At 42.1% G+C, this 20,808-nt stretch overlaps 1 protein-coding gene across 2 annotated transcripts; it reads left to right on the forward strand.

The window, feature by feature from the left end:
* Window positions 1-377: 377 nt before the first annotated feature.
* LOC125707710 (microtubule-associated protein RP/EB family member 3-like) lies at window positions 378-20,721 on the forward strand. Of its 2 annotated transcripts, none has more exons than XM_048974989.1 (8): window positions 378-672; window positions 8,666-8,733; window positions 13,286-13,413; window positions 15,182-15,327; window positions 16,119-16,320; window positions 17,364-17,503; window positions 18,126-18,278; window positions 18,504-20,721. In XM_048974989.1, the coding sequence occupies exons 3-8, from the start codon at window positions 13,293-13,295 to the stop codon at window positions 18,570-18,572; spliced, it is 831 nt and encodes a 276-aa protein (XP_048830946.1). In that variant the 5' UTR covers window positions 378-672; window positions 8,666-8,733; window positions 13,286-13,292; the 3' UTR covers window positions 18,573-20,721. The 2 variants fall into 2 exon arrangements, with proteins under 2 accessions (XP_048830946.1, XP_048830947.1); XM_048974990.1 differs by having other exon boundaries at window positions 381-672; window positions 16,119-16,275.
* The last annotated feature ends 87 nt before the right edge of the window (window positions 20,722-20,808 follow it).

Below are 20,808 nucleotides of genomic sequence, written 5' to 3' on the forward strand. Positions count from 1 at the left end.
AGCGCTGTTATTCGTCCATTTCACCATGGTACACTGATTAAAGGACCAACTTCGTTTTGTATTGTGGGTTCAATATCCTTTAAAACCGCGCAACTGGCCTTCCTCAGCGACAAAAATCCCAAATTGCTGGTTGTTTCCCAAATGAGTGTTGCGTGTGTATATATAGGTATCAACCGCCATTCTGTTGAATAATTCTTGTCCATATTATTTATCTGTATTGGTTATATGTAATACAAGATTACTGATGGAATTACAAACAAACCACGTTACCCTTGGGAATATTACATAAGTATCGACTTTCTCTAAGTTTACTATAATGTTACATCAAAATCTTAATTTAGACGGGGCTGGCTGCCTTGGAGCTGAAATCAGTGCGGTGACACGACACCAAATAAATGCTTATTGTGTATTATAATCCTGTTCTCCCCCATATTAAAAAGTAACAATTAGACATCGCGACGGAAGATGAACATTAGTTGCGCAGACATCCTAAAGCGGTCTCCAGTATGCCCACCATAAGGGGGAAGAGCGCAGGCGCACGGCAGCTGTGCGCTGCAGACCGAGCGGCGGCGGTGGTGGGGGCGGCCGGGGAGCAGCCACGGGACCGCGCAGGAGCGCAGCAAGCACAGCGGCGACTGTCAGCCTAGAAATACGGGGGGCCTTCGGATCACGGTAAGTGTATAAGAGACAGAAACACGTCTATGTTCCGACTCTTGTTCTTGCCCGGCCATTTATTGAGCTCCGTTATTTTGTGAGATCGCGGCTTGGGGTAGTTGCTGTCAGTGCAATCTGAATATTTGATACTTGGTGCTTTGTGAGATTACCAACTAGGCCTGCAGAGGGGGTCGATACAGAAATGTCATTGTAGCGCTACATTTGCTGTACGCTGAATGCGCAGGTGAATTGTTCTCTGCTTATGCCGCATCCCAGGAACCATGCGTTGTACCGTTACAAAAGGCGTCTGCATATAAATATTAATACGCATGAATGGTCTATTTATAATCGGCGTGTTCAGCACAACTGGGTGCTGTTTGATTGTGCGGCGGAGGCCTGTAGCTTGGACATTATGACTCTGGAGTATAAGCAGAATAATTTAGAAGCTTCTCCTTAGTTACCGCACGTCGGTCTAATGCATTATTGACGGCTGCGTGTCATAATAAACATAAATCAATGCTCGGATAATCATCCGAAAATATAATTTACGTCCTATGACATAAATGCAAAATCAGGTTCTCAGGGAAATGATAGCTAAAAAAAACATTTTTAAGTCATGGTAACGCCTTCAAAAAGTGCAGGGTAATCGCTCCTGCAGGGGGGATATATTGTAAGATCTAATTACTGGGCATGTACTGTATGTAGGCAGGGCGTAGAGCTTTCGCAGTTACGAAACGGTAAAAGAGATTTGCATGCAAAAATATTATTTTCAGTAAAGCTATTGAGGAATGGTAGAGTAGGGATTGATGGAATTACAGCAGTACGAAGTACGATAATGAAATTATGATTGAGTGTCTTGTGAATTGTTACGTTTTGTCATCATGCGGATGTCAGTGCAATAATGCCTGATCTAAAAGTAATTCGCAGGGCGTAACTTGCGCTAGACGGAGCCCAAACTGGATTTACTGTAACCGGACCACACGCTGATCTTTGCTTCTTGGTTGTACTGTCCTTGTCATTGTACAGGAATCACTGCATTATGCTGGAAGCGGGAAATGTTATATTTTCCATCGGTACAGTATGGGTCTATCAGCCAAATTTAGCCATTATTTAACAGTAGTGTTGCATTCGACATTAAAAAAAATATGTTCTTATTTAAACTCTCAGTTTTAAAGTGTCGTTCTGATTTTGTGTGTTAGGTTTGAAATATCCTCTTCATGAATGTATTCAGGGCGATCTAAGATAACGGCACTGTAGCTTCTCTGAGCCACGTTCCAGTGGAGTCTATGGAGAAGGAGTACGTGGAGATTAACGAGAATGTACTGTAATACAAATAAACTTATAGTCTAATTTAGACATTTTGAAGGAAAAAGTGTATTCGCTTGGTATAAAGCCGTGGGAATCGTAGTGCGACGCGTATCTGCATGTAAAGGTAAGTTAGCCTGTTCCTGCAGATGCTCTAGGTTTGATATCGATAACTCGTACTTTGGGGAACCTGGTTGTCACATCGATTTAGTGCGGCAGTGGCTGCAATGAAGTGATTCTGCGCTTCGAATCGTATTATTTAAAGACAGAAAGCATATCTTATCACCTCACGGCTTGATAGAACCTTGGCGATGAAATTCCTTTAGAGCAGCATTGGATCCCCCCCCCCACACACACACATATATATCACACACGCTCCCCTGCATTACCATCTCAGATGAACCAGACCAGCGGTTTTCATGCTGTGGTCCTCGGTGCAAATTCATGGCTCGCTGATGTTTTATTCAGTCGCACCCATGGCTCAGCCCCCCCGGGACTGCCACGCTGACAGCAGTACCTGAAAAGCACCGGAGCCAGATTTAGTGTTAATTTCGCAATCGCGTTACGGACCCGTATTAAAGAAAGTATTGTCAGAATTTAAAGTCCTATAAAAAGCGGGTTGGCTTGAGATATTGTGGATGTAGGTCGTTGTTTTTTGTTTACTGTCAGTAAGGGGGAATGGGAAAGTTCACTTACTGAGACTATTCACAAATCACTGTGCGCCAATAAAGAGTAATGACTGAAGAAGGATATATTAATAAAAGATCACACTTTATATTATATTCATTTACTTTATTATTATAGAACTTTATTACTGTAACTGATTTCAAAATAGTTTTTCCCCTACACATACATTTTAACGTTAGTTTATTATATTACATTTAATTATTATTATAGCTTATCAAATGAAATTAACTGATGCCATTACAAAATTGCACTTCAATGTTACCATTAGTTGTTTTCACAGGAGTTTCGTTAAATGTGTTTTCAGTGATTAATTGGAGCTTCATCTCTTAAACTCATTTAAGATTTTTTAAAAAGTTCATTTACTTTAATGTATGTAAGAGCCACCATTTCTATTAAGAATTAATTCATTTATACTGAATCCAAGTAGTTAATTGGAACAGAAATGGAACTTAACAAGGATTTGGGAAGGATTTGACTTTATTAAAACTGGTTTGACCTGGGAATGTGGGTGAACTAGATTAAAATTTTTTAAGGGCAGACATAGCTGGTTTCCTTTGCTCTTATCACTGTTAAAGATTTATTTCCCACAATCCATTGAACGCAGTTATTAAGAGCAGACGTAGCTTAACAAGCTGTTAACTTCAACAGCAATCATTCCGTAGTATAGTAGCTACACGCATGGATTTCCAGGTGATCATTTTAAAGGGGAAACTCAGCTCTAGTATCCAGTTGTAGAAATGGATTCGAAATCTAAGCTGCTTTGGGCATTAGTCAATCTTAAAAACAAAGACGTGTTATTAATAACGAAACGCGGCCAGTCTTTTTCAGTAGGATTGTGTATGTTTATCTAGGCCAAGGTGCTGACAAAACACTGGTGGGTTTGTTCTAATCAAGGACATTGAAGGTTTAAATACACAGTTTTGGGCCAAGTTTAAGTCAAGGGGAGTCAGGTACTTGTATTTAGAGGTGAGGATGTGGGAGACATGATGTTTTTGGTGATTCTGAATGACTCAGGTCATGAGGATGGACCAGAGGAACGACTGGAGATCCGTGTCCTGTGGAGAAGCAGGCTTGCAGGTTCTTTCTTCTTCATGCCTCTCATTTATGGACTGTCAGTTGACCAGTTTCAGAGGTTACTTCTGATCCTGGGGTCCTACTAAATTCCCATCTCTGTGCTTTAATTGAGCGTCTCGTGGTGGAACCAAAGGACATTCAGGAGACCCTTGATTGCTCTGGGGTACCTACACTCCTTATTGGCGACTGACAACATTTACATTTTTTATATATACGAGATGCTTTTATCACAGGTGATGTGCAAGTGAGGCAAATAGCGCATTACAGACATACGTCCAGGAGTCGACTCGTAAGTGCAGCTAGGCTGAGCTTCCAGTGACTGTCCAGGGTAGGAGCGAGACCTACAGAACATTTCGCGAAGAACCCGAATGTTCCACTAACATTAGCCTTCGCCGAAATTCCGTTCAGTTAGCAGAGGGTTACTGGCTACTTATCTGACCCACGCTAACACAAAATTCTCAGTTACTGGGTTACAGCACCTGCAGGTACTGCAACGCAGTGGGAGTCTCTTCTCACAGCCCCCAGGGAACCCCCCCCCCCCCCCCCACTTGGCCGACAATTACTCAGCCTCCAAAAGCTGGGCTGTTTACACCTGCGGCACCAGGTGAGGTGGCTCCGGCATCCAAGAGCAGCCGGCCTTTGGACTAGGACCAGAACTCTGCCAAGTTCCTGGTTCCTCTGAGAGCGATGATGAAGCAGAATATCTGCTGCTGAAAAAAAGGGAGAAGAATCGCCTGTGTGAAATGCCTCTGCCAAATGTGTCTGGTAACTCAGTGACAGGATGAATAACAGGCTTCAGACTGATTATTAAAAGCTGTGGTGTAACAAACAGCAGAAAAGAACTGAAGATTGTGGCTGTTACTGTGGCAGCCGACCAGCCTGCTGTGTGTCGGGAGGCAGCATGAAAACCGTCACGTAAGACCACCCTCCTCTGCATAACTTGTTCTGCCCCAGAGTATAAAAATCCTCCTTCCTTTTCTGTCAGCTCTTTGCTGAGCTTCGTACTTCATTTCTTTTGCAACTGGAGGTGATAAAATGCGACGTTAAGTCTGTACTAAAGGGACGACTTCTCACCTTTGGCTACATAACATCCCGTATTAACGCAACATAGATGGTCTTTTTGTATTTTTTTTTATTCATGTCTTTATCAAACTGTTACTCTTGTTTTTTTCTTTTGTTTGTCCATTTCTGCATCCCTCTATTCTCTACTGTTTGGTTTTCATCTGTGACCCAGTTTTCTCCAGTTTAGAGGCTAGGATGTGAACGACTAACACTGTAAACCCAAAACCAGCATGGTCTTTCTCTATTAGTAGCCTACAGTTGGGCAAAATCATTAACACAAAGCCTATTTCATAATAAAGTTTTCAGTATCTCATGTAATTTATTGAACGATGTACTGAAAGTGAAAAACAGAATGGAAATGTTGCAAAGTCGAAATGTCGTAAAACGGACCATCGTAACCTGGGAAACTGTTTACTGTATGGTTGCAGCCCCATGGCTGTGTGTGCATTAGCTTCACACTGGAGGTCCTTTTACCAGCAGAAGGTTTAGTTGGCTGTGGACTCCCAGGTCACATGTGTGGTCACTGGACACCGCCTGCCGACCGTGCCACCCCGCTGGGTGTGGACATGTTTACTGGTCAATCCCGTGCCTCTTTTAATATTCAGCTAAACAGGCAGGCCTTGGGTGACCAACAAGATCCGTTCCTAAGTCTGTCTTTAAGTCGAATTTGCAGATAAGTCAGAACAGTGTTAACGGGTACGTAATCTGACTTAAAATGGTGGATTCCATTGTACTTACCTCAAACTTTATTATAATAGGGTGCATGGCAGTCTGTTCTTAAGTTGTCAAACATTCTTAACCCCAGGACTATTGTGCTGTACTGTCATGGTATAACTATTGAGTGGTCGTGAGCGTTAAGAGACTGTGAAATCTCTAATTTGTGCAACCAGAGTGATTTTTGGGGATGCACACTGAAATATTCCCGGTGAATTAACCCATTGTTTAGCGGAAATGTCCTGCTCGGCGCTGCAGTCTACAGACATATTACACACTCGTGCGTGTGTGTGTGTGTGTGTGGGTGTGTGTGTGTGTGCGCGTGTGTGTGTGTGTGCGTGCGTGCGTGCGTGTGTGTGTGTGTGTGCGTGTGTGTGTGTGTGTGTGCGTGCGTGTGTGTGTGTGTGTGTGCGTGTGTGTGTGTGTGTGTGTGTGCGTGTGTGTGTGTGTGTGTGTGTGTGTGAGCCCATAGAGGGATTTTGGACCTTGACTTTATCATGGGGACGACCTTCTGTATTAGAGCAGGAATTGCTGGAGTAGCTGGAATTATTCATGGGGAAAAGAGGCATCTGATATCTGTAGGCACATTTTTTGGAACTCTGACTCATCCGCTGTCATGAGCCCTGGTCTTTGGCCATTTTCACTAGAAAAACAAACTATCAAGTAATTCATAAAAACATACTGCATTACATATTACACGCAACACTACTAGGGAAACAGAGAAGGTAAATCATGTACTTAAGTGTAACAATAATTTTAAAGGCAGCCATTGGGTGCTAGATATGGGTTTCATTTTGAATCCAGTATCCCATTAAAACAGCCAGTTGCCTGATATCCTGATACGAGCAGCTGTAACTGATGCTGTTGAATGATTCCACACTGATTTTTGTGCTCATGTCCCCTTTTTATAAACTCACAACCCATCAACAGCAGCGCAAGCCAGTGACATATAAGGAAAAGCATCCAATGTTGTGCTTGTTATGAGAGAGCAGTTTCAGTGGAAAAATGTTTGGAATGTCTGTGTCCGTGTTAATGTGAAGCCTTTTTTAGCCCTTTTACTTTATACCCACCAAGGAGGATGCGTGCTGGATGCGAGATGGTACATAATCGCCCAAAAAGACGTCAGGGCACTCTGCTGGTGGCAGGAGTCTCTGGACTAACCTCTGGCCCACGATGCTGAAGCTTCTTGGTCACACGATGGACCCCACATTGTTACAGAATAAGACAAAGCCTTTCTTGTTAGATCGAAGCTCTTTGTGTGGTGTGGCAGTGGGTCATTTGTCAAATTGTCCTTTTTCTGCAGGCCAGTTCATTTCCTAGGTCCCTCACAGTACCGGACAGGCGAAACTCGTGGTTGTTCGCTGTTCTGATATGATAGCAAACCCAGCTGTTGCTGTCCTTTAAGACACCAATACTTCCCCTTAAACTCAGTCCCAGAATCCCCCTTGATACGTCTTACTGCTTTGGCCAGCAACTCTTCACATCAGATCAGCTCGGCAGCCTGTGGCTGGAAGGCTGGCAGTTCAGATCTCAGGGTCGGCAGAGTGATTTTACGCCTGGGTCCTCGTGTAAGACCCTTAACCCTCAGTTGCTCCAGGGATTGTCTGACTGTGCTGTTTTTAAAAAAAATGTACAGTGCTTTAGATAAAATATATAAATAAAATGTAATTAATTGGGTCTGTGCTCTTTCTTACTCCAATTAAGTGCTAGCCATCCTGTCTGACCAATGAGCAGACTGTGATTTGCATATCGCACCTGTTAGCTGCCTCTTGTCAGGTCTTAGCAGTATCCCATCCTCTGGCGTCACCGTGAACAGCAGCGACGTTTCTGCCGAGGGACATAGAGTGACGTCTGGTGTTACCGTGTGAATGTTCAGGCCCGGTGATGCATTGTGGGAGGGCGAGCGAGACGCGGGTGGTGCAGAATGCCGTGAGGCAGATGGCCCGTCGGTGGGTGGCCTGTTCCGTACTTTGTGGAATGACACAAAGTGTCATGTGGTGTGATCTTCTCAGTCGTCATTAGGTCTCTATTATTATGTTAATTGCTACTTGGCTACGCTCAGATGACCAGCATTGTCAGCTATTCAGACTTTTTTTATTATTGTGAAACTATAAAAAAAAATGCAAGAGGTGAAATAAATACATTTCCACAATATACTTCTTCTAGAAATTCTGTTTGTACTGTGAGTGCTTGTATTCGTTTGCATTGTGTTTACTGTCTCTGTACTTTGTTTTGTATTGTGCTATATGTTTGCGTGCACTTCACATACCTCGCTGCTGATGCACGTGAATTTCCCCCTGGGATCAATAAAGTTTTATCCGATCTCTCATCTTATGTTTTCGAAATTGATGATAATAAAAGAGGGAATGGAAAAAATGACTCCAAATTGTGATAATGTTACACAATGGGCGGCATGGTGGTGCAGTGGTTAGCACTGTTGCCTCACACCTCTGGGACCCGGGTTCGAGTCTCCGCCTGGGTCACATGTGTGTGGAGTTTGCATGTTCTCCCCATGTCGTCGTGGGGTTTCCTCCGGGTACTCCGGTTTCCCCCCACAGTCCAAAAACATGCTGAGGCTAATTGGAGTTGCTAAATTGCCCGTAGGAGTGCAAGTGTGAGTGACTAGTGTGGGGAATGGGATGTGTCCATTGCTTCTGGGATAGGCTCTGGACCCCCCGAGACCCGGTTTGGAAAATGGATGGATGTTATACATGATAAACCGCAGTCTTTGACACTGGAGATTAGTGTGTCAGACTAAATAAGTTTAAAAGGGAGTTTATTGGTTTGTTTATTGTTCTGGCCAACAGGCCTGGTAGACATTCCCTTGAATTGTGAGAAGTATGTTTAATGTTTAAAGGTCTCATTTGGATGGATTGCTTTACAATAGCCCTTGGCTGAATTCTCCATCTGGATCTGGTAAAAATAAAACATTATGTTGCTTACTGAAATGCTGATGACATTTAAGACATTCCAAGACAGTCATTTTTTTCGCAGTAATGCTTAAAAGCAGTGCACTGTTATGTGGAACTGTCTGATGGCTAGATCTAACCTACCCTCCCGACTGGAAATCCCATAGATCGATGCAGAATGGCTTCATCACGGCTACACTGGGGTTTCTTTGTGACATATTGTGACATGATTTTATTTTCCTCTCTCTGTTCTTTCCTAGGCTCTTCCTGCACCCACATACCCAAAGTAAACATTTTAGCTGTTTATTCCAGAACAGCCATTTTAAAGGTAAGTTGAGGTGATCTTTTTTTACTAATTTATGTAGCTCAAGTTTATAGTTACAACTCTTCAGAAAGGTGAAGAGAAATGCCTGTGTTAGTGTATTGTTATTTATCTTGCTTTATTTACATTATTGTACATTTAATTTAATTGTAGTTATTTATTTTAATTGTAGGCCAAGTGTTGCTAACAGGAGCTTTGTCGTTAAATATGACTTAAATGTGGTATCACTGCTAATAAAATGCATTGATAGATAATTCATCCTAATTGAAGGAAGGAAACATGTGTAAGATATGTTTGGTCCCACCACAAGTCATGTGACTGCTGATTGCTCCCTGAAGGATTCCTCTGAAGGATTGCTACTAAATTAAAAATGAAACACTTCTTGATCTAGTATGCTGTTTGCTGAAATTCCCATCCCTCTGAGCTGAAGTCGTGATACTCCAAACCGACAGCGGTGGAAAGTTCAGGTCCCGAAAGTACAAATCCAGAACAAGGTTTTGTTTCAACTATCCAGTTGAGTACTCAGTGACTGTGACTATTTATACTCAACTGATTGGTTGAAACAAAATCTGGACCTGAACTTTACTCCTCTGCCTACTGCTCTGTCCAGGCAGAGAGGGACTTGTACTGTTTCTGTCGGGACGCGACCATCTCCTGCTGTCGTGTCTGGGAGGATGGTTGCGTCTGGGGCATTTCCACAGAGCCGGGCAGCGACGGTCCCGCATGCATACTCTGCTGCCAAGGTGGCAGGTATCCAGGATGGGGAATCGTCCCCCCCCCACCCGGGAATGCCGGCAGGCCACGTCCTTCACGGAACATCCAGGTGTTCCCGTGTGCCTGGGGAGGGCGGTTACTCCGAGCTGCCAGGTCACCTATTTAAAAACAGTGCAGTGTAGGTGGGCGGCCCTGGAACGTGGAGACCGGCCGGCGTTCCAGCTGCCCGATTCGGAGCTAGCCGGGCATGTGCCGTGCTTTCCCCAAGGCCATCCTGAGTTTCATGAAATATATATTTTTTTGTGTAAATGATGTGATAATGGATTATCACACACTTTTTTTTCTTGTGCCTATATAAAAATAAATTGAATTTTTGGTTTGGATTGTTTGCAAATCCAACATAAATCCAAGTGGCAATTATAGGACGCTTGGGTTGCCAGGTCACTCGAACTGTAATTAGGAAAATAATTAGCAAATTTGCAATGAGATGTATTACAACTCTGGCATGTGCCAAATGCTACTTTTGTGCTGATTATATTTGCTTGCTAGATGAAGTGATTATTTGGTGACCTCCCTCTCCAAGGCCTAACTAGTTAGGCAGCAAGGGTAACCAAGAAAATGTTTATAAAGGCCTGAAGCAGAACTAATGTAGGCTTAATGTAAGGGCAAACCATTTATCTGGGAATGAGCAAACCTATCAGTGATCTGGGTTATACACAAGTTTCATTAATCTTCTGGCCAAAAATTTTCCAGATAAAATATTACTTTAAATGTTTTTTTTTGTATTGGTTTTGCATAAAATTAATACAATTAGTATTCTGTCATTCTGACAAGCCAGTAGAAGTGCTAATAAAAATATGGGTCAAAATAGGTTGGGTGTTTAATTACTCATCACATACGTTATTATTTACAGTGTTCACTCATCTAAAGGACAATAGTCTCATTGAAAATAGATTGATGGCTGTTTGTTGTTTCTCTGTTACATCCTGGGTAGGACAATGGTCCCCTGACTGATCTTGGTTCTCATTCAGGATCGCAGGGAAGAAGTCCATCTTTGTTCTTTTATCACCATCATGGGATTTCACATAGGTTTTCAGGTCGTGTCTGTTTTCAGTTGACTAGTTTGACTGATTTAAAAGCTTGACTTATTCTTGCGATGATACATTCACCACCTGGGATGTTTCCATGAGTAACAAGACCGTTCTGCTGGGGAATTAAACGTTGCCTAGTCAGTGACTATTTTCGGAGCTTTAATAGATGTAATGGGACACATGAGATATAGTCACCTGATATACTGTAAATATGTTATGTGTATTTGTATAACAGATAAGCAACATATGAAATTGCACTGAATTTTGAAATCTTGCTATCATTCAGCTTTAATAAATATATTAATTTGTTTTACAGTGGTTTTCACAGTGCTATCGACGTAATGAAGTGTATTATTTTACGGTACTGCCTCACTGCCTGCATTGTATTTTATTGCCATTGTAGATAGATCCTTATACATTTTAGAGTTTGACTGAGGAAATAAAAATTTAGGATTGCTACGTAAAGGCGGGATGTAACTCCTGTATGTTCCTTGAAATAATGACGGGACCTCAGAATCCTTTAACAAAAAATAAGAATCTAAGATAATCCTAGAGGAAATTATACACATTCTCAGTCAACAATTTAGTAACCCTCTAAATTTCCCCAGGAGCTGTTAGGCAAAGCGAAACAATTATTGTGAAATGGCTTTTTAGTCCCTCTTTAAATTTATTTACTAATTACCTAGCATTAGCTAGCATTTCTGATTTAGCCTAAAGGCTGACCAGGGAGCTAAGTAAAGCGGGTGACTCAGCGGATTCAGTTTTCAATTCGGAATTTCTTCGCTAATGACCTTTTAGCTCTGGCTAGCATCTCTAAATTAGCCTAAATGCCTGGTGCAGAACTGGCTGCAGTTTGTGACTCAGCAGACTGAATTGCCTTTGACAGGCTTTCTGCTGGCGTGCTTGACGGGCCGTCCCAGCGGGGCTCATATCCGCCGCGCGACACCGTCCCATGGCTGGCAGGTGGGCCGTTCGGTTATTTTTATTACCACCCGGGCCTTCGAGACGGCCATGACAGATCGACCCAGCTGCTCGAAGAGCAGCTGCTGATCCCCCAGCTGAGGGGTGCTGATCATTGCGATATCTGGAAACGCAGAGTCTTGGGCTACTTTACAGGATTTTTGATTGTTTGTGTGCCTTTATTTGCCAGGAGAGATATGGTGTCAGTTCAGGGATGATTGCTAGCATATTGGAATTTAAAGAGGAATGTTTTACTTTACTAAAATTATTATATGAGTTATACTTTAAAATCCTTTTTAGTCATCCTAAAAGGGAACAATGTGCTTGAAGTTATATTATATGCGTATTACCAGCATTCTAGGGATTCGGGTTTGAATCTTGCCCTGTGTTGAGTTTGCATTTTTTTCTTTATGTTATGTAAGTTTCCTCTAAGTGCATTAGTTTGCTGACACGTTTAGCCTGATTGGGATCTCTAATATACCCATATATATTGACCAAACATATAAGTAAAGTTTTTGTTGAGGATCACTTAACCATATGGACATAATGACCTCACTAGCGCCCCCCTGGTGTTTACACTCATAATGAGTATTTGCAATGAAAACTAGAGGAATTCCTGATTTACATGTTAATTCTGGATGTTAATTAGCTCTTGAGGAGAAGTAAAATCGTTGCTCTTGCGCTTCTTTGGCTTTGTGCTGCTTTTTGTACCAACAGTAAGCTGTTTTCCGCAGCTATGGAATGTACAATAAGGTCTTCAGTGTGGGCTTATTTATTTAGCTAGGGTCAAAGGTCAGCTATGTCATGTGGTCGTTCAGCACAGGCAGACATATGTGTGCATGTCTGTGTACTGCAGAATGTGCTGGAATAAGCCTTCAATATGAAAAGAGTCCCCTCCAAATTATTATGGGTTACGATGTATGATCAGTACTGAATGTTTGGATGAGATTTGTTTTAATCTTTTTTCATCTGTGCTGTATGATCAGTATGTTGCCCCCACCATGGCTCCTAACCCCTTCTGCGCTTCGGAATGTTTCATTTCAGTGTGAGCAGGAGTGGAGGGAAACCAAGCTGTCTCAGCTCCTCGAAAGTATCGGCAGAAAGAACAGTGTTTAACCTTCGCCAAAAACTGTCCGCTATAAATCTACACCCAATACACAGGTCGACTCTGGGACGCTGGGGTTTCACACAATGCAGATCATTCATCAGCTAGACTTTACAGTCATTATTGTCAGATATTCGGCTTTCTAAGTGCTGTGGTGTGTTTTTTCTCCCAGTGCATTTTTATTAAATCTTAGCATGTTTGGCATGAGGCCATTTAGACAAGCGCCCACACTGAAGTGCGTGTGATGGTGTTTAAATGCTCACGAACATGGGAAACAGTCGCTCACTGTTTTTATACCACGGGGTGCTTGCTGTAAAAGTGATGAGATCCCAGTCAGTAACACTGATGTATAAGCAAGTAGGTCTTTTGTAAGGCAGTTATCATATCTCCTATGTATCGTATGAATACACTACTGCAAGTGCCTGTCCACATTTTAGGATGTCCGCAATTTTTCATATTCTATTTCTTTATCTTTTGATTATGTTCTTCTTCTGCATCATGTTCTCGATCGTTTGCGGTTTGTACCTGTGTTTACTGCGACATATCCTACTAAGTGTTAATAACATTTCTAGTTAATCCTCCATTTTGCCCTTTTTAGGTCTGAAGTGTATAACCATGACGTGAATGCGGTCCTGAGTACCTGGAGTGCTCTGCACTGAGTCTGAAGGTCTCTCTGGTTGCATTGCAGCTGGAGGATGGCGGTGAATGTCTACTCCACGTCTGTAACCATCGAGAACTTGAGCCGGCATGACATGCTGGCTTGGGTTAACGATTCCCTGCAGCTCACCTACACCAAGATCGAGCAGCTGTGCTCAGGTAGGACCCTCTTTATTTCAGCGACCAGCCAGTGGCAGGGCAACTGTAGGCTGGGCCCTGGGTCAAAAATGGACACCTAAGGCGGGCCTATGCCAGTTGCAGCAGTTGCAGATGATGAAATATAAGTAGCCTCCAAATATCATACCCATCATGCACTGCAGCAGTTAGCAAATTCCACAAACATGCTTTTTTTGTTAAAGACTCACCTTGACAACATAGATTGACTACAAAACATTACAAAATAATACATTTCAAGATTGCTTTAAGTATCGTACCAAATGTTTTTCGTGTTGTGACTCCCACCATAATGAAACAGTATACATAAAAATGAGAGTGATAAAAGTAGCTTGGTACTAGTTAATGTACTATGCATGGATATCTTGCTTGTATGTGAGTATTGCAGTTGGAGGACGGTCCTCAACATTGCTGAGGGTGGGCTGGTCTTGGGCAGCTGCCCTGCCTTCTAGTCTGCCCTGGGACCAGCGGTTTCAACTACCATGTAGAGGTGGATTATTTTCAGGATAATGCAGATTAATGCATTAGTTTATGAAGTACACGCTTGTGTCCAAAAGCACCAGACAAGTTAGGTTCAGAGAGCAGAGTTAGCTGGTTCCTGGGGTTCAGGGACTGATGGTGATATCACTCTGCCTCAGGAACCTGCAGGTGGACCACCACCCAACTCCAGATTAAGTGTGTGGTATTGGATATGGTAGCAGGATCTATATTGTTTAGGTCAGTGGTTCTCGACTTCTTTTATCCAAAACATGCTTGCTTGGGAACTACATAACGCTTTGGAGTGGAGTGATAGAGGTCTGGTTGTGAGGAGCCAGTACTTTTTCAGAAGGGGCGTGAGAAAATAAATGAGAATTAAGTCTTCCATGTTCAAGACTGAATGTTGTCTCCATGTTATCTCTCTATCCATGGCCTGAAAACTCAAAAACAGCGTTACAGTAGGAATATCATACTTTTTTCTACACTTTTCACGTAAATTGCATGGCCCTCCACGCTCCTCGCCCCCCCGGTTGAGAACCACTGGTTTAGGTGAAGCAGCATATTCACTTTTGATAAGGTCTCCGTCCTGACTGTCAAGCAGTTACCTTGCAATCCTGCCTGCTGTTCTTCTCAAATCTAATTGCATTGGACTTTCTTTTTAAGGTTGCTTAATGCTGCTGTCTTCAATAAAGAAATCAATCTTGTACGCCGTCAGTCTGTACTAGGGCTGGGCAATTAATTGAATTGTAAATTCAATTACGATTTTGGCTTCCAGTGATTCTGAAAATAAAATATTCGCGATAAAACAAGGAGCCTGCATGTCGTTTCGCAGTGATGCTCCCGTTTGGTCTTGTGTTATAAATCCATCACTCTCCTTTCCAGCCTCTTTTTATTTGCTTCGAAATTGAATTTTATTTAGGGTTGAAGGAAATCCACTGCTAAAAAGACACGTTTTTTTAAAGTTTAATGAATGCATGATTTGCCAAAGTCAATAAATAATCATGTTAAGAAATTGTGATTATGAGTTTTGCCATAATTGACCAGCCCTCGTCTCTACCCAATCGCTGAACTACTTTGCACTTCAGGAGTGATATGATTTGAAAATATACTATTAGAAAATATCCCGTTTGTTGACGTCGCCCAGCCTGGTCGCGTTTCTGCTAAATACTTGCCTTTTGATATTGTTTTGTCATCTGTAACCTTAATCAGTGAGAAGGTTCCTTCCCCATAAATAAATCGATAAATACTGTAGCTCTCTCATTTCTTGTGATTGCAGGTGCGGCTTACTGCCAGTTCATGGACATGTTGTTTCCAGGCTGCATACTCCTGAAGAAAGTGAAATTCCAAGCCAAACTGGAACACGAATACATACACAACTTTAAAGTGTTACAAGCAGCTTTCAAAAGAATGAATGTTGACAAAGTGAGTTCCCTCCATCGGACCTGTTATCCAGTTTTATCTTTTGGGGGGGGGGGGGGGGGGGGGTAAATAGGGTATGTCTCATCTAATTTTGTCATGCATGGTGTGGTCAGACCCTCAGAGATTATGAGAGTTGGCCCTTGTTTTTGTTTTAAATGCTGTACAGGAACCAAATGCTCTCAGATGATTTCTGTCTCTCAATTTAATCAACCTTCAACCATGTCTGACCTAAATCCAATTCTTGTTTTTTTTCCTGAATACCAAACCAACATTTATATCTTAGTTCCACAGTGGCATTGTCACTGGATTTGACACTTTCAACCATTTTTATTTAAATACATTTTGAAGGCACTTTAGTGAAACAATATACATCGGATGTAATGCGGGAGCGTCTCGAGAACTATTTACAAAGAGCATTTCCAGGAATGTTCTGGATTTAGTCACCGTGAAAAATTTATAGGTGATCACAAACAAAGCTTAGGTCTGACATTGGGTGTGATGAATTTTAATTTATTTTCATTAATATTTCATTAATATTCCTAGAACTTAAAAAACAGTAGGATTCGAACAATGTTATTTATTACGTAAAGCAATGGGCTGCATAATAAACATATAACGCATATCTGTGCTCAGCCTGCTATGTCTAGTACGTCACACAGTTCACTTGTACATTATGCATGTATATAAAATAAAAACAACAACCAAAAACTGATGTAACGTGAGTCACTCCCCTTGCAAAGCCTGCTGGTCTGTGATGTGCTTCACTGGACTTATGTCCTGTTTGACTGTTCCAGATAATCCCTGTAGAAAAGTTAGTGAAAGGAAAATTCCAGGACAACTTTGAGTTTGTGCAGTGGTTCAAGAAGTTCTTCGACGCCAATTACGACGGGAAGGAGTATGACCCCTTACAGGCTCGGCAAGGCCAAGACGTGGCCCCGCCCCTCAATCCAGGTGAACACATTTCCCACAAACCCAAGAAACCTTGCGGCGCTCCAGGTAACACAGTGGTCCCACCTCCGCTGTGTGTGCTGCCACGCTTTCTCAGAATGAGCTGAGTAGTGCTCAGGCTACTGGTTTGTGTGCGATCTGGCTTCTTAACTTAGCTACTTCCTGCTCTGCTTGTAATGTTCTGGAGCTTGATGTTTGTTACAGATGATTTTGGTTTTACGTGAAAAATAACACACTCCTCATAACGACAACACCAAACACATTCACATTTGTCAACATTTTTGTGTGTATTTGATACAGATAAAAAAAAATTTGATTTCTGTAGATGAAAGTCAATAAAAAGGGAAAATTAGGTATATTATAATGTTGAAGTTCTTTCCATCATTAAAATTACTCTAGCTACTAAGCAATTACTATTAAGTATTGCGTGCTAAAATGTTTTACTGAAATCCTACATCACTGAAATAATTTCCGAGTAACTATCAATGTCTAAAGCTGGCTAAGCTACATATTCATATGTGGCGAGTGCAATTTTTTTTGGTTTTCTTTCACCGTTGGTTGTAAGAATGCCACAGGAACGATAAATTAAATTGCCCTAGCTCTTTGTTAGCTAATGTTCACAGCATCAGCCTTGAGGGGATTACCTGTTTCAGAACTTTAGACACAAGCAGGCAGTTGTGAAGTCACAGCATAGCAAAGTCCACAAGGAAGCCATAGGATTTAAAGAGGGGAAATAAGTCTTTAGGCTTCTGTGGGATCATGGGAACATTTCTATGGCTGTATCTGTAGATTATGACTATTGTGACTGAGCAGTTTGCTCAGAGCTACGCTAAAGGGATGATGACTGTACATGACTTGGACCTACGTGAACCCAGAAGTCTAGTTCCTTAGCAATGATGCTATCTACTCCCAAAAAGTAATCGCCTATGCACGACTTGTTGCCTGCAACGCTAGCTATAGTCACTGATTGTAATTATAAAACCTCTTTCTAGTAGCATGTGGTGAAGCTCAGCATTTTAATGTAACCCTTTGTGTTTTTTTTTAAGTTGTAAAATTCATTAAAGGTTAATAAGGTGTTATTTGCACTTCAGTTCCACAGAGGACGTCCCCGACAGTACCCAAAAATATGCCCACACCACAAAGAGCGCTCAACACCACTTCTATGAGGAAGAACCCCCCGATCGCTCGGAATGGCGGTAGCGATGCAGAGATCTTGGAGCTAAATCAACAGGTAGAGTCCCAGGGAGGGTAAGAAGATCTTACTTCATCTTAGAGTATTTTCTATGGCTTACAAGGTGAGGCTCAGAAATTCTGTAGCCATTGAGCCATTGAGGTTGACCTGTGACTCTATTCTAGGTTTGACTTTCTTGGTTTGGTTAATGCAGATTGGTGTCCTCCTTTCCTTGAATCTACATAGGGTATTACTCAAGCAAGGCGTATATGGATCTTACTTGTAGATGATGGACATGGAGACGTTTCGGTGTATCTTGCAGTAAAAGTACAGCCGTTCATCTCCTAAATGCCACTGATCATATTTCATAAATCCCAATATATTAATTAAAAATCAGGTATCGAGTTATGAGTAAGTACTATAGAAAGAAATGGCAATTTTATGAAAAATGGCCTAGTTCATTACTATATATGTTAAACAGTTTTTCTATTGAATTATTACAATTTTAATTAATACATTATCTTATAGGTCATACTTAGAATGACCTATAAACATCAAGAAACCCCTGTCACCTGAATGATATGAAGGAGGAGATTAAATATTTACTGCTTATTATATTTGTATATACTTCTGCTATCGAAGCATATTTAACTTGCCCAATGTGGTTGGTGGCTCTTTGCAGCTAATGGAGTTGAAACTGACCGTGGACGGCCTGGAGAAGGAGCGGGATTTCTACTTCAGCAAATTGCGAGACATCGAGCTTATCTGCCAAGAGCATGAAAATGAAAACAACCCAGTCATCACCAAGATCATCGATATTCTCTATGCTACGGAGGTATCGCGTCGCCATCATTAGCCGCTGTCGTTTAGCTAGGGCTACCGTTACCTTATGCTAGTGTTTCCCAGTCTGGCCCTTGGGGACCCACAGACAGTCCACATTGTTTCTGGGAGCAAAAACGTAGACTGTCTCTGGGTCGCCGAGGTCCAGGTTGGGAAACTGCCTCTATTGCAAAATAAAACATGTGACACATGACCTTGAATCTGCCTCTTTCTGTTCCAGGATGGCTTCGCTGCACCTGAAGATGAAGACATTGATGAGCAGCCACACTTGGACCCAGATGAATACTAAACCCTCAGTCCCTACCACTCCTATCTTCTCCATCCGTCACTGCTTCTCTCTTGTCTCTCTTTGAACTTCCTCATCCTCAAGGCCATTGCACGTGTCGCTTCCATCCCTGCCTCTCTTCCTCTTCCTCTCCATCCCCGACTCTCTTTGTGCGTTCCACGTTGACTTCCTAGGACGAACGGCTGTTTTCCCGTCCCATCGCACGCAGAGTAGCGACAGCAGCAAGCTGAAAGCGTTTCGGCACGGCGAGTTCAGAGACGAATGATGTAAAATCAAGGCAGTAGGGATAGGGTTAGACCGCGGACTGAGCTGTAAATATTTTCGAGAGAAAAGACTGGAAAGCTTGTATCCCCCAAATACAGGTAACCCACTTCCCTGAGATTTGTTTTCTCAGCTCTGGAAGTTCATGCCATATAGAGATCCTCTTTTTTAACGTCAGGTGTGCAACCCTCATCCCATAGTCTAGCCATCGATACTGTACGAAAATGGAAAAAAAAACACTACAGAACAATGAAACAAAATTGACACGTCTTTATTTTTTCTTAGTTTACTCCGTACGTTGCATATTGTTTCCATTGATAAATAACAATTGAAAACGGCGATGGTTACTGCACGTTAACGTAAGTTGTGTTAACAGCTTATTTGTATTTGAACCTAAGCATGAAGCTTTTTTTGTCTTTCTCGTTGGTTTCTTTTTAATTAATTTTAATGGGGGGAGGGATAGTTCCCTCGAGGAAAAATAAAGACACCAGTAATACTAGTAATGGTAATGAAGACGACTAAATTTCAATATCTGTTGGCTAGTCATTCTCAAGTACACTATAGTATGCTATTGAGCATGTGAATGTTGTATACCATATTGAAAGTGTAAGGGCATTGTATGCTCTTAACGTTATTTTTTTTACGGGGAGTTTTCTTGGGTTCTCGGTGTAATGATGACGGATCATGGTGACGTTTTTGGTTTGTCGTTACGAGGAATGTGACATTTTCCGATGGACATGACGTCGTATCAATGCCTGATATTTACTGTACACACGGCGCAGCAGTTTGACCGTTCAGTGTTACTGTGAAATATTTATTCTGGGGGCCTAACTTTTTAATGTTAGGAGACCACACGCTTAACGCATGTAAGGGAGGTAAAATCTTAAATGACTGACATTATTGATTTAGAGCTTGAGTTTTTTTTTGCCACTATTTATTTGTTTCTTTTGTTTATATGTTTTTTTTTTTTTAACATTGTGCACCTTAAACCCATTAAGTTGCGATAACATGGCAGAATGGACCTGGAGAAACCAATAACTGGGTGGTTTAATGACCAGAATAATCAACAAGGGGCAGCCGCTGTTGGCATCACGGTTGAGCCCCCTCTTCTGCTCCTGTAATTCAGCCATTAGCCAACACCCCCCCTCCCCCCCCCGCCCCCCTAACATTCTCGCATTGACTTGTCTGATTTAAATACTGTGGCCATAACAGTGATGTGCAAAGTTTGGCATCTGTTTTGAGTTTTACTAAGTAAATAAACTTGTGTGGAAAAACACAAGTGTGGAGACCTTTCTGTCTGCTCTCTTTCCACATGGGAAGGTTCTGAGGTGCTGAAACATCTTCTTTCAGTTTCTCAGCCATTGAGATTCCTGCATTACAGATTTGACATTTAGATCCATCACTGAATTAGATGCCTCAGAGCATGGACAAGCTTATTATCAATGAGTCATTTTACATATTTTTTACATAGCATTTTATCAGCATTGTGGACGATACTTCAAATGGACTTTTGCATGGAATTACCCAGTATGACTTGACTTACAGTTTCCTTATGGTGAAAGCTGCATAGAGCAGATGCAGTCGCAATGTATGATCACGAGGCAGGTAGTGTCTCTAGGGTTGGGGAATCGAATCCTGACTCTGTGTGTTGGATTCCCTTACAAACTCAAGCCTGTGGTACAGGGGAGAATCCCCAGATCTTTTTTTTAACGTGGGGGGCATAAGAGGGCCCACAATTCACACAGAGGGACTAACCTTATCATTAGCCAATGATATCGTTTGAATTGCTGAATGACAGGGGAGGTAGCACTCCTGGGCCAATCAGTTTTCACCTGGGGCTAGTATGTAACAGTGTCGGTTTGTGCCCTGCATTAAACTGGTGTTTCTTCTGGCTGGTCCTATGTCTGTACTCCATTGGATCGGTTTGGGGGTCATTGTAACCCTAGTGATGAGGTAAAAAAGTCAACAATGAACCCAT

The sequence above is a fragment of the Brienomyrus brachyistius genome, chromosome 14 (genome assembly GCF_023856365.1).
Source record: "Brienomyrus brachyistius isolate T26 chromosome 14, BBRACH_0.4, whole genome shotgun sequence".
In the NCBI taxonomy this organism is placed as follows: Eukaryota; Metazoa; Chordata; class Actinopteri; order Osteoglossiformes; family Mormyridae; genus Brienomyrus; species Brienomyrus brachyistius.

Excerpts from the sequence above, each read along its gene's own strand:
- LOC125707710 (XM_048974989.1), top strand. The coding sequence starts at position 13,293 with ATGGCGGTGAATGTCTACTCCACGTCTGTAACCATCGAGAACTTGAGC. Across the intron at positions 15,328-16,118 it reads AAAGAATGAATGTTGACAAA|ATAATCCCTGTAGAAAAGTT; the intron begins GTGAGTTCCCTC and ends TGACTGTTCCAG. Across the intron at positions 17,504-18,125 it reads TCTTGGAGCTAAATCAACAG|CTAATGGAGTTGAAACTGAC; the intron begins GTAGAGTCCCAG and ends GGCTCTTTGCAG.